Below are 13967 nucleotides of genomic sequence, written 5' to 3' on the forward strand. Positions count from 1 at the left end.
ATATCTAAAATACAAGTAGGCAGACTAAAGACCGCCTATTTCAAAATAGCTACTTATAAATGTACCAACAATGACACCACACTTCCTGATCTCCTTGGTACAAATCAGAAGAGCTTCCTTAATTTGGTCTGTTACTCGGTGCACTCTTAACCTGCGACTATGGCTTTTCTGGACACTCTGCGCCTCTGGGACGAGGCTGTGACTTTTGTTGACAGACAGGATTTGTCAGAAGCACTCAAGATTTTCCTGTCTATCGAAGAACCAAACTCCAAAATTTGTTTTGACATTGGCTGTCTCCATCTTCTTAACCAAGACCTGGATGCGGCTGAAAAGGTATGTCCAAAACATAACACACAATGTTCTACGGTATTTTTTGTGTGTGGAATATTACCCATCAAAAAGTAAAATCTTCCTAAGATGTAGCTGATAAAGCTGAAATGAAATGCTATGATATTTTGCAGACTGAAAGTGCAAGTCACTGAGAAAGAAGAAGTAGAGTTTACCGTTTCTCTTCTGGGGGAAGTTACAGTGTTTACCAATGTTTCTCAGGCGTTTGATTGCAGCATTCGCAAGGACGAGCATTTGGCTGTTGCCTTCTTTCAGAGAGGAATCACCTTTTACAGAAAGAACAGGCAAGACACACCTGCCATCTCAATAAAACAGCCACATTCATTTTTCATATTTAACATTGTGGTTTCAAAATCCTGTACACTAGACACACTGCTTTTGTTATCATAAGATGTGGTCTATTACATGCAAAAGTAATTAACTGGAGTATTTGTATTCAAAGGTATGAGGAGAGTTTAGCTGATTTCCAGCATGCCTTCAAAACACTAAGAGGCAACCAGCTGATAGATTACAAAGCACTTGGTCTCAGATACAAGTTATATGCATGCGAGGTAAGATTTTAAAAGTATATAATTTTTATATGTTCTTGTAAAGCCTGCTTATCGTGTAATTTACAAATGATTACACTACTTAAGACTATTCTTCTCTATTCTGACTACCACTGTCAAACAGTTAAGATGTAGAGTACATTCATTCTGAACACTCTTTTATAATCTGCCCTAATGACTAACTTGATGTTAAAAACCAGTGGTTCAAAAGCAGTTTGTCTGTTTTTATTTGGCAATGTTGATGGCACATTTCTTTTCAACAGTAAGGGTAAAAAACTCCTAATAACCAAGGCTAAGGCATTATTCTCCATTCTGTGGTCTGCATGAGGGATTAAAGTAGTGACAAGCTTCAAATACAGTATCAATGTTTCCTGCCACAGGTTCTCCACAATATGGCCCTGGTTGAGGCTCAGCTGGGTAACTGGGAAAAAGCCCAGGTAAACCTTGTGAAGGCTCTCGACTACAAGACAGACGGCAAGCTCAATATCCTTGACAGAGCCCTGCAATCCACCCTGGTCAGATACTTTTTAACAGAGGCTTTTTAACGAAGCATTGCTTTACATGGACTAGACAGTAACCAGCTAGTAATAAAAGCTCTATATCAGCCAGTGTATTTGCCAAGAAATACACATGAATATCAGTCTAATCAGTGAAGGGTCATGGATAAGGCATGGATATGGTGTAGCTCAATGTGATACTGAGGAACTATATAAGCAATTTGATAAGAATTTACTTTCAATTCAGAAATGCTTGATGAATATTATAATATCCCTTGTGATGTAATTTCACCAACAGAAACAGAAACCTTTCAAACCAGTCGAGTTCCCATCAAAAGAGCTATTTAAACCAAATAAGAACTATGTTGCTGAGCTGGAGAAGAAGGACTACCTGGGCAAAGCGAAGGTAATACTTTATCTGATGACATACTTTTGTTTTAGTAACAGTTGGTACTACATTATTAATTAGTGTGATATGATTCCCATTCAACTGAACCTGAGTACAGCTTGCTAAAATATCAATCACTTAATCAGTGACTTTATCTTTATAGAGTACTTGCTTTTTTTAAAAGATAAATACATTTGAGATCAAACACTAGAATTATTTGACATGTCCTACATTTTGTCTCTATTGTCTTCAGGTTGTTGCCTCTGTCGTTCCCCAGGATAACTTCTCTGGATTTGCCCCGTTACAGCCACAGGTGACATATGGGGTCTTCTTTGGCAATAAAAACACAGAGAAGAAATCAGCGTGTTATTATTAGCTCCTTATGTCACATTGCATCAAAAGTATATCATATGGAAGACAACTGTGATTCTAGAAGACTATTGCTGTGATGCCATGCTGCACCATGTCAGCGACAACTGACACTGTTTCCAGCAGCACTCATTGGATGTCTTTTGTTTTGTTGACAGGCCGAAGATGGTCCAACTTGTCCAAAAGAACCTGAGGTTCTAAGGTAGAACAGTCACATTTCAGTTGTAGACACGTGATGCTCTCTAAATACTTATTAAATTTAGTTCGTAGTTACAATGTTGAAAAATAGCGTGTGTACTCAGGTCTCTTGATGCCATGTGAATCTCTCTCGTCTTCACAGGGCTTTAGAGGGGGAACCCCACACTGTCCTGTTTCAGTTTGTTCCTGAGACCAGCGATGAGTTGGCTGTAGTGCCGGGCAATATTGTGTTTGTGCTGCACAAGGGTGCTGACAACTGGGCATCTGTGATCTTCAATGGAAGAGTAAGACCACTGCATACAGAGTCCATACATCTTTACCCTCTACCTCCAGTTGGCACTTGTGTTTTTATTTTTATGAAATATGCATAGAAACCATAATTCATATCATGTCAATTATAGAGGGGACTTGTTCCTTACAATTACCTAGAACGTTTGGAGATCTCCTTGGCTTCTAAACAGAATGAGGTAAGCAATATTTCTTATTTTCTTGCATTACTTTCTTGGTGGTATAGTTAGTAGACTGCTGTAATAATGCTACACTGTGCAGCCTTTATAGGAGTATGAATCATTTCTTGTTTTGTAGATTGCTTCTTTCGAGAGATACATTTTCAGTAGTCTTTTTTAATTTTATAAGCATACTTTGCAGGTTTCTAAAATGGCACTTAATGAAATGTGTTATTTGTTCCAAGTTTTGTTGTACGCTGCAATTACATCATTATTTATTTTCTCTGTATTTTGAACGGCATTATTTGGATGGTATTAAACATGGCCAGGGAATATCTGAGCCTCCTACTCGAGAACCACCGACCAGACCTGAAATGAAACAAGGTAGACTTCTCCGACACACCATTCACTGACTGGTGCTAAATACCATTGCATTTAACCATAAATGTTATACAAGAGAAAGTATTTGCAAAAGCATTTTGACCCACATTACAATTTGTTTTAAATGTTTTACATATATTTATGTTTTTATTAAGGTCTCACTCCTAGTGATAGCAGCAGTGGAGACATTCAACAAAAGGTATGCAAATCATTGAGTTGTCCAGTCCTGCCCATGAATATGGCCAACATGTGCAGCAATAGTGTTTTAGGGTGGATTTCTGTGATGACGTAATTCCACCGATGTGTCCTTTCGTTAATGCCAGGATGCACAGTCGATGGACAATTTGTGTATTGTCAAAATCCGTTTCACATTCAACTTTGCTGTCTCAGTACCACCTGGGTCTCCCTATGCCATACTGATAGAGAAAATCAGTAAGAAACTGAATGTCCCCTCTACTGCAATCATCTTGAGGTACGGTGCACATATTAAAGAAATCTTCCAGTTTAATTGGTATATTGTGTTACTGATGGAGAACAAAATCCAATCCTTCTGTTCGATTTAGTATAACCTCCGAGGCAACTGGACAAAGTGTAATCAATGCCAACACAGAAATGGAAAGTGTGTGGAGTGCTGCCAGTGGTGGGCGCATCACCTTGTGGTGCAACACCAAAGAGGTAAGTAAGTGGTGATCTATTGCTGTGCATGCTGGCCTCACAAGATGCAGTTATTGTGGTTGACACTGCAGTTTCCTAATATGGGTATTGGGATGATACCAATATTTATGAGTGGAATCTGCTCATTACTGATAGGATCTCCCTGATAAATGATATTCAACTGTTTCCAGAGAATTTCGTTTTTGTCAGGGTGAAAAAGCAACATTGACACTATTGAAACTCTTTGCACTGATGTGTTTCATCTTCAATCATGGTGGTCCTGCAGTTGAGTACAGCTGTAAAACACTACTACACCTCAGACGGACACGCCCCTGCAAAGGACACAAATAATTCAAAACATTTTTACTTTTCATTCATTTTTCATGTCATTGGTGTGTTTTGTGTTTCTAGCAAACTGATGGAAAGCCAGAGGACAAGATTCACTTGGTGGCACTTCATTCCTACGAGTCGTCGAATCCAGAGGATCTCAATTTTAATCAAGGCGATACAATCACACTCCTCTCTAAAGGTGAGACACCATTCTTTGGGTCATATATATATCTCCCAAGTATATTTTTAATACTGTTATATGTCCAAGAAATATGATTCTAATTCATAATTTCGTCTTTTTCTTTAGTCAACCAGGATTGGTTTGAGGGGCAATGCAATGGGAATACTGGTATATTTCCTGCATCCTTTGTGGAAGAAGTTCCCGTTAATGGCCAGTAATTTAAACAAATAAATGTAAACAGAGAAGATAGTAAAGCCAGTAATACAGTTAAGAGGTAAAATAAATAATAAAAACTAGTGATATTTGGTACTGATTTTATGAAAACATTTAATTATTACTTACAGCTTCCAGTAATTCCAAGCAATATAAATTTAATACCTGTAAGTGCAAGCAGACATGATTAACTACTGTGTTGGAGACCTTGTAGATTACTGGTAAATTATCATGGAGACGTTCCTTCCTCTTCATAGGCGATAGCTATGCCTCTCCTGCCCTTTACTGCCTTCACTACAGGTGTCTCTCCCAACTTCTGCTCTAAGCCACGCCAGCTTCGTTCTGCCAGGAAAGATGCTGCGAAGAGAAAGCATACATATGTAATGTCATACAAGACATTTAATGAAGTGTGTTTGCAAGAATGTAATAAGTGAAGTGAGGTGTTTTGTTGTTTTGAGAAATGCTCACATGAACATGGTGTAACAATTACTGTATGTGTGCAAACTCCTACAATAAACTTATGGATGTATGGAAATGAAAGCAAATGTGTTTGATGTGACTGGCATACCAGCTGAGTTGGTGTTGGCTACAGTCAGTGTCTGGTTCCTGAGGACCACGGAGGAGCCACATGAGGACTCTGCAGGCTCACTGATCAACAGATTCTGGCTTCGCAGAGCTCCTGTGATTAAAGACATGTCGGTCTCATCACGCTCCTCCTGCTGATCAGCCAGAGGCACATGACTCTGTCCACCTGGTGGAGTTTGAGATAAAAAGGAAAAATTAGACATAACAAAAGATTTCAACAGCCTTCAATTTAACCTTATATTTCACCTTTCAAGTCTTTTCTTTGGACCCTCGCCCTAATATCTCCAAATGTAATACCAAGTTAGTACAAATCATTTCGCCATTAACAATTACAGAGGAAAACATAAACCAGGTTGATGACCAGGTCTTTCTTGAGATTACCTATAGATAAAAAATAATATTAAAGATATTTAAGATGGAACCTACTTTAAAACATAACTTTTCTTAATGGAATAATAATAATCACTGTTGCCACCAATAAACATACAGCATTAAAAGGGGAATTAGAAATCTTAAAATTTACAAATCTATGGCAAACATAACCCCGCCATCTCCATTTTTTTAATAAAGCCTATATAAAAGACTGAACTTGAAATATTATATTATTTATAATAATAATTATAAAACTTTACATGACATATATAATTGAATCACTATCTTTATAATACTATACAGATCCACATGTATTTGGTGTTTATCTCCAATTGATTGTGATGGGAAGTATAAAGGCCTGAAACAGAGACAGTATTGTTGTCCTCTGCATATGGCAAAGTGAAACTCTATGACCCACTGCACACACTAATTCATCATTTGCAACTATTTGATCCTTTTCTTATTAATCCTTCAAGGGAAGTCTGAAATCTAAATATGGGGTGATATAATAAAAAAAAAAGTCAGGAATTTCTGATGTGAATAAATCCCAATCTAACCTGGCAAGAGTTGTCGAAAGTCTGTGACATATTCCTCTGACCAGTCCCTCTTCTTGTTGCAGGCCACCTCCATCTCAAATGGCGTTACTACAGGTTTATAGAACTCACTTGAGTCCAGCAATGTGTTCTCAGGACACGCAACTAACACAAAAATGTCAATTTCAAGAAAGTTTGCTAGTTTGGGCACGTTCAGTTTTCCCATGGCAAACATATAGCTCTTCTTGCCAGCCCTGCCGATGGTTTCTTTCAGCTGCTGGATGACGGCAAGGTAGTCTGCTACGCCGAGGGTTCCAACCAGGATGCCGACCACATTGGCGTCTTTGGCCCTTTCTATAGCATAATATCGCTTCATCAGTGTACGGTTGATACTGACCGACTCAGTCCTCCCCATCATTGTGATAGGGTCAAAAGAGCAAAATGAGCAGCAATTCCAAGTCATCATGAAGTTTCTCAGGGTTGCTCCCTCTTGGCCAACATAAAACATACCATAATCCTTTACGCTTAAACCACTTTTCAAGGAGAATTGCCTCCCAAATTGAAAAACAACCTGGTTGCTGTCTCGCTCTGACGGACAGGTGTCATGTTGTCTTTTAATCCAGCCGTGACTGTAACACTGCTCCCCTTCAACGACAAGTTCTGAGATGACAATGTTTGGATACTCTGGCGAAAGGAGTGTCAGGAGATTATCTGAAAAAACACATAAATATGTTGTATTCACTCACTGAGAGGAAACCATTAACAAACCTTTATGAAGCTAACATGTGAATAAGCAAGATTTCAATACTATGCCTTGACTGAGGATGTGGTTAATATGAACTTTTGGAGACTGGAATTTATATTTTTGGACTGAAGATCAGAAAAAAAGAGCATAAAGTAGGGTTTTGTGGAATAGCTTACTTATAGCATGAACATAGCTGACATCATAGAGGATGATGATGTGACTCTGTGTGTCGGGGTAGAGTTCTCTGAAGGCAGAAGTGCACTTCTCAAGATCCACCGGTCTTCTCTCAAAGATGTACATCAAGGGCAGCCTCTTAGACGGGCTGAGGCAAGCACTGCCATAGTGCACAATGCAGTCGGCTCCAACGTGTTCTGCAGCTACTTCATCCACACAGCAACTGCAACAGCAATATATGTGCTTAAACATCAAAATAAAATTTAAAGTATAGTGGCAAAAGCTGGTATTTCTCAAGTTCAACAAGCCACTGTACTAAGGCGTATTTTCACACATGCTGATGATAAATAATAAAATGAATGAAACTGCCAAAAGCTTAATATCCTCACTTACTAAATCAGTGTTACATAAGCTTTCGAAATTTGAAATATCACCATGTGTGTGCTGGTCCAAACTTGGAAATGAACATATAAAATGCCTGTAGAAATTTGTCTTTGTCAGATACATCAATAAAGGTACAACTGGGCACTACTTTTCACCTCACTTTGTATGAAGAATCAAAGCACTACAGGTGGCATATGTGGCATGCGTGCATTATTAAAACAAGACTTTTCTCAGTAAAACCTGGTATGTTACCTGCCATAGGATGTGTCTCCCAAAATGAATGGCATGGCATTACTGTGTCTCTCAATCTCTGCTCCTATTGCAATTGAATCCACCAGCAGCTCATCAGGAAACTGCAGAGCAACCTGCAAACATTTTAGACAAATAAACTTTTCACACAATTATTTGAGTTCCTGCATCCAGCTTACTCCAGTTGCTCAACTGAAGACCTATTCAACGAGCTTTTTAACAATAAGTGTGTTGTCCATGCTTTGGTATACAAATGGACTGAAATGTTCACATGACCAAAAGTAAAAACGTCATCCTCACCTTTTTAAACTGACGCTCACTAATGAAGTCGCAAGTCTTCTTAATCTGATACAACTCTTCAAGTTTTTCCAGAGGGGTATTTGTCTTCACTGTGACGTCTACCACACGCTGAAGAACCGTTTCCGAGCTGCTACTGAATGCATCAGCCATTGTTGCGTGGGAAACACTCAACAGTGCCTGCAATAATACAAGAAGTTATATTTCAGCATGTCAGCTGGTGATGAAGCAAACAAGCTAATGAAATTTTAACTAACATTTGTTTAATGGTGTATTCTGCCAGCGAAAAATACGTAAATTTACAACTGAGACATCTGGCTATGTTGTTACATTCAGGAATGCCTGAATATAACGTTAGCCAACCACTTTACAACATTGTCAATAGGAAGTTATGGCATTTTCTTACAAGTTAACGACACATATCCTGTCAAATCTAAGTTACAGTTAACCATCCCTTAAATTACGTACTTCGTCTGCTAGCTTAGCCGCTAGCTGATTTGACTCCATATGTCTGTTTAAAATCTTTACAAACTATTATTTACAACGTATGACGTTTTGTACCTGCGTGACCACATACATGTAAACTTACAATTCAATGTCATGTGAGTAGTTGTTGACGGACAAACGCTTCTTTGACAGCTACACACGTGTCGGCAGTACAGAATTCACTAGCTACATTACAGCAGTCCCACTAGGGCAAACCCTTCCGGTTCAAAGATCTTTCACAATAAAATCCAAGGTAAACTGACAATGACGTGACCCTTATCGGCTGTTTATTTTCCTGGCATTATTTATCTTAAGACAACTCAAATCATTATTGTCATTAAAAAAAACTATTACTATCACTACTAAAACTCACTTATATCTCCAGACACATTGTGTTGTCACTTTTATCGATACATTTTGAAACCCAGAGGAGATACAGTCTGTTAATGTGTTTCAGTAAGGTGCAATGTACAACAGACTAAACGTTTAACAAAATAACCATGACCAGTTCCCAATAACAGTACCGTCAAATATATCCCTACACAAACAGGCACTTCGTTTGTTAGCACAAAGTTTACATTTATTGACAATTCAGACATTTCATTCAAATAACAACAAATGTTAAAACATTTCTGAAACTTCAAACCCGAAAGATAGATGCAAATTAAATATCTGTGATAATATAGTGAAATGGGCAAGAGTCACACTGACACCTCCTTCTTTTGATCTTCTCTCCAATATCTACAGCTTAGTATATACATATACAAAATAAATACACAACAATTTTTTAAAAAGTTTAACAGTTACAAACAGCATTATTTGAATAACAGGTCAGTATTTAATTGTCTGTACAACATATTTTGAATTGAGAGCTTCTTTAAGAGAAAAACAATTTCAATCTGAAAAAAATTGGACTGTTCCACACTTTTAATAAATACATTTATCAACTATGTTCTGGCAACCAAAGAATAACAATGGGCAGCTAAAAACTTCCCACAGTGATCTGGTGGTACAGCCTTTCTTCCATAGCCCCTACTTCTGAGAAGACAATATTGCACCGATGAATGCACACTGTCCAACGTGAAAGAGATTTGGTCTCCTACTTTTGTAGATTCAGAGGATGCATTGAACGTTCAAGTGTTACCAGGGGTTATATGAAAATCATAGTCATGATTCTGCTTACATCCAAATACGATAGAAACCCAACACCACAGTGAGGCAGGTGAACACTGAACCTAAAAGAGACAAAAAACATAGGTCAATCATTAGTCTGCTTGCTTCTGTAAGTCACGGTACTACACTATTGTTTACTTTTGAACAGTTCAAAAATTCAGTTTCCTCCCAATTTAAGTTTAAACTAGGGCTGTCAAAATTGTCACATTAATGTATTGAATAAATGAACAATACTTTCATTTTTAAATTGCACCAGTATGAATATGACAACTGTGTACAACTGTGTACAACTATATGTATAACTATCTACTATGTTTAACATGTTCAAAATAGTTTCTTACCCACTACAATGAAAAGATGAACAAATGCCAAGTAATCATTTGACAGCCCAACTTCTCAATGCTATTACTGCTGATTCTACATAACAACAAGGTACAAATGCCATGTCCTACCTGCAAGGTATTTTATAGTATCCAGTTTATGAGACTCTAACATGGTTTTCAAACCAGCCACTTCAGTGTCTATTTTCATGTTGGTCTGAGTTAAATGTCGATCTTGCTCTGCGGTCTGTAAAAAAGGCAGTTAGACACAGGCATTAAAGATAATCCCCACCATAGACCTACCAGATATTTAGAACAGGCCAAAGTGCTTTTGAGTTAAAGCAATCAGTGGCAGCCATTATTACAACTTTAATATTGGTACTTTTTGTGCTTCTATTTGTACTTTAATAAAGCAACAATGAACAGGGAACAGTACACTGCGTTATGCACATCAGTATACTGTATAGGCTACTATGTTAATCTAAAATAAACTTGTTGTACCGGACACTTTCTACTGTATCGCTGTGTGTACCCTGTGATTGCACATTATGTAGATTACTATGAACAAAAGATTAGACGTGATAAGATAGGAAACATGTACTGTAGGTGTGCTGCACATATACAAACCATTTCCATAATCTCAGTTCGCGTTTCTAGAAGCTTCTTGTCATGCTCTGCTTTCTGAAAATGATAAATAATGTTTTATTTAGAGGGGAAATACAAGGAGCACGACACTGGACGCAACCTGTCAGGTTCACATTTTATGTAGTGTTCCCCACAACTTTCTAAGGACAGAATAAAGCTTCATTTAGTCTGTGTAAATCTCAAATCACTGATCTACTTGTGAAGAATTTGTGATCAAAATTCTATCATTCCTTCAATTCAGCATGTTTACATACTGATAGTAATGGATTATTTTAATTTTAAAACATAATGTTTCATCTGTAATTTTAAGCACTTACCAATTCTTTTACACGACTTTTCTCCAAATTCATGTCCAAAATAGAGTCTGAGCGCACTTTATTCATGACATCCTGCAAAGTACACAAAAGTAACGTCACAACAAAACTACTGGTTAACAAAAACATCTTGGGTGAAAGAAAGATGATGAAATGCTACAAAATAATAACTCTACCAGAAACATTTGACTAATAAACTGATTTGAGTAAATCAGAATAATCACTTACAGCCAGTTGAACTTTGAGCTGTAATAACTGAATCTTGAGTTTCTGGGAAAAAATGTTACAATATTGAAAATGAAGTCGTGAATGAACAACATACAGAAGCATACACAAACATACTGTACAGTGCACAGAGTGCATGTAGGTTTTGTCAAAAGTCAAATAGATCCAATGCAACAGTAACTTTTGGTTGATAAACACACTTACCTCATTCTCTGCCAGCAAAGTAGAGAACTCGCTCTTCTCAAGAATGATCATGTCCTTCTTTACAGCAGCTATTTGAGACATCACACGCTGCAACATGATCTCCTGCCAAAATCACACGAGCAATACAAATTTTAAAAAGAAAAAACTGCAAAGCAAATTGCTCATCTGGACACAAACAAGGCCAGAAAAACAAAGAGGAAAGTAACCCCAGACATGGAATATGAGAAGAATCAGAAATCCTGTAACAAATCGTACTACATCATATTCAAGTATATGATCATATTATTGTTTATGATTTTAATGTGCTGCTATTGAAATGCCCACAAAAGATAACACATTTTCCAGGAAGTCGGTAGTGGACTTTTGATATAAAAATACAGAAAATATATTTATATTTTATTGCAATGATATGGATGATCATTATATCAATATATGTTTAGAAATGTGTGGTGGAGGGTAAACACAATGATCTTGGTTTGGTGACCTTTAGAGTGATGCACAGAGAAGAAACAAACAGGGATTGGCATGTACAATATAAAAATCTCCTATAGTCTCACCTGTTGCACTTTGGTTACCATGTCATTGTAGACGACATCCATGTTAGAGTTTGTCATCCTTACCAGTACTTTAACCATCACCTCGGCTTGCTGAGTAGTGAAGCCTGTTCATGGAAAATGTTTATTTATGAGGGAAATCAACAGCTTGTTATCAACAAAGCAGAGTAATATCATGAACATTTCTGAAGAAACAAAAGAAGCCAAACCATTTTCCTCAAAGAGGCGTACCACCGCATGTGTATCAAAAAGCAGCCTCCCGCCTTCAGACTTTGGTAAACCTGGTTTCAAATCATACTGGAAGGCTTTGACAGAGGTACTCAGCTCTGAAACAAACAATAAGAAGATGGGAGTGATTATCCAAGATATTAAGCATTACCTGGACAGTGGAATTGTAGAAAAAGAACTTTTCCCTTATACACAGCATGTCACTTAATATTTTAACACTACTGTACACATTTTTCTTTATCTGTGTGACCTCTGTCTTGAAGATGCTGTTAAGAGCATTTTATTTAAATGGCACAGGAATTAAAGCTCATAGTCATATTTTCAAACAAAGGGTATTAATTTACTCATATGTGAAAGAATTGACAGCTGTGTAAATGTACAGCTGTTTTATGTTGCATATTTTATAGCACTGCTATACTATTGTTTCAACTATACATCCTATGTCACTTGCTACTGCAACAAAATAAATCCCAACATGATCAATAAGGTTTCTCCATATCTTAGTAAAGTTACAGAGCATTCCAAATGGGAAAAACTATCCAGGGAACTCATCACATTATCACAATGTCCATTACAACAACAACAACAACAACAACAACAACAACAGCAATCAGGATGAGTGTGTGGGAAAGGACAGTTTGAACCAATTTCACACAGGTCAACCATATAAACAATTTATAGATAGTTCACTTTATGAATCACTTTGTGGGGGTGACACACCTGGACAATGGGAGGCCATGTGGCATATTATGTAAACACAGTGTGGGATGTGGGCAAAGGTTTCTATTGAAAACACTGGCGATTTTGCATCAAGGTCAACGAACACTGAGTCGGTTACAAAGAGTTGGAACTGTAGTTTGTTGTTGGTGGGATTGCTGGGCAACAGCATTCAACAGCTCGCATTGGTGCATGTATTTCATCCATGGCAGCAATGCAAGTAAGCCCTAAATTGAGACAGTGGGATGCAGCCATGCAAGCTTACGTCCCAGTTCAAATGACCTTAGCAGACCTGTAGAGGACTTTTATTTTGACATTCAAAAACAATGAAGCCTGTAATGATGTATGACCTAGTGTCGCGTGGGGGATTCTAAAGGGTACATAGCTGTCTGAAAAAGAAAATAACTTTAATTTGTGCCACTTGTGTACAGCATCAGTGCATTCAAGCACACACTGAGGCTATTATAGCTCAGAAGTAGGTTTAGAGTGATTAGACGTTTGTCATGGTGCCATAATTCTGACGCTGTTAGTTAAGAAACCATAAGAAGCTAGCTAGTTACCTCTTGCAGACATCTGTGAAAGATGTGTCATTTTCAGTCCAGGAGCTCGGCTCCTTCTCCATAGTGGCTTCTCAACGTTGCTAACAGGTGGAGTGATGATACACTGGACACTCGGTGATGTGTTGACAGCTGTCAAACTCGACACGGTTGGGGAAATGGTCGATTGCGCGGGCACAAAACTGCTACCTTGATTAAAAGAAAGGTCAAACCATTTTTCTGGGTGGTTAACACCAAAAACTTTGAATCGCGAATGACACTGTTTAAGCACCATTGTCTAAGCTTGTTGCAGCAACGCTGTACTACTTCCGTCCGGGAAAACCCTGAGAATATTACTGCCTCTATCGTTTACATTGCAACTTTTCACCTAGTTTTTGCCGCCCCCACCATCAAGCTAGACCTAATGATTGAAACTTATAAACATCCGGTTACGCACTTCAAAATAAAGCTCACCTGTGTCACAAATGCTACTTTGTACACTGTACCTTTATTGTATTTGGGTGGAAGCAGAAATCATGAAATATGGTAGTTGTTTCTTGGGATGTCAATAAAAAAACAAGCCATTTATGTCAAGATCACGAAATACTGTATTTTTGTGGTCATTATAAATTGAAATAAACAAAAGTCATCTTTACCAATATCCAACATCTTT

The 13967-nt window shown here is 37.8% G+C and overlaps 3 protein-coding genes across 3 annotated transcripts; 1 reads left to right on the forward strand and 2 right to left on the reverse strand.

The window, feature by feature from the left end:
* Positions 1-122: 122 nt before the first annotated feature.
* Positions 123-5092, forward strand: ncf2 (neutrophil cytosolic factor 2). Its single transcript, XM_070928064.1, has 15 exons — positions 123-333; positions 550-632; positions 791-899; positions 1277-1411; positions 1692-1799; positions 2035-2094; positions 2309-2352; positions 2491-2632; positions 2750-2815; positions 3124-3178; positions 3331-3374; positions 3499-3647; positions 3739-3850; positions 4241-4358; positions 4467-5092. The coding sequence occupies exons 1-15, from the start codon at positions 160-162 to the stop codon at positions 4556-4558; spliced, it is 1491 nt and encodes a 496-aa protein (XP_070784165.1). The 5' UTR covers positions 123-159; the 3' UTR covers positions 4559-5092.
* dph2 (diphthamide biosynthesis 2) lies at positions 4651-8569 on the reverse strand. Its single transcript, XM_070928065.1, has 7 exons — positions 8482-8569; positions 7896-8072; positions 7599-7711; positions 6965-7185; positions 6068-6754; positions 5122-5304; positions 4651-4910 (listed from the first exon to the last, which is right to left on the reverse strand). Exons 2-7 carry the CDS (start codon positions 8043-8045, stop codon positions 4783-4785), a joined length of 1482 nt encoding a protein of 493 aa, XP_070784166.1. The 5' UTR covers positions 8046-8072; positions 8482-8569; the 3' UTR covers positions 4651-4782.
* A 448-nt stretch (positions 8570-9017) lies between these two features.
* mcur1 (mitochondrial calcium uniporter regulator 1) lies at positions 9018-13589 on the reverse strand. Its single transcript, XM_070928309.1, has 9 exons — positions 13319-13589; positions 12023-12139; positions 11817-11920; positions 11260-11361; positions 11059-11100; positions 10834-10905; positions 10499-10552; positions 10004-10118; positions 9018-9613 (listed from the first exon to the last, which is right to left on the reverse strand). Exons 1-9 carry the CDS (start codon positions 13587-13589, stop codon positions 9558-9560), a joined length of 933 nt encoding a protein of 310 aa, XP_070784410.1. The 3' UTR covers positions 9018-9557.
* Between the last annotated feature and the right edge of the window lie 378 nt (positions 13590-13967).

Source organism: Enoplosus armatus, chromosome 21, assembly GCF_043641665.1.
Source record: "Enoplosus armatus isolate fEnoArm2 chromosome 21, fEnoArm2.hap1, whole genome shotgun sequence".
Classification (NCBI taxonomy): domain Eukaryota; kingdom Metazoa; phylum Chordata; class Actinopteri; order Centrarchiformes; family Enoplosidae; genus Enoplosus; species Enoplosus armatus.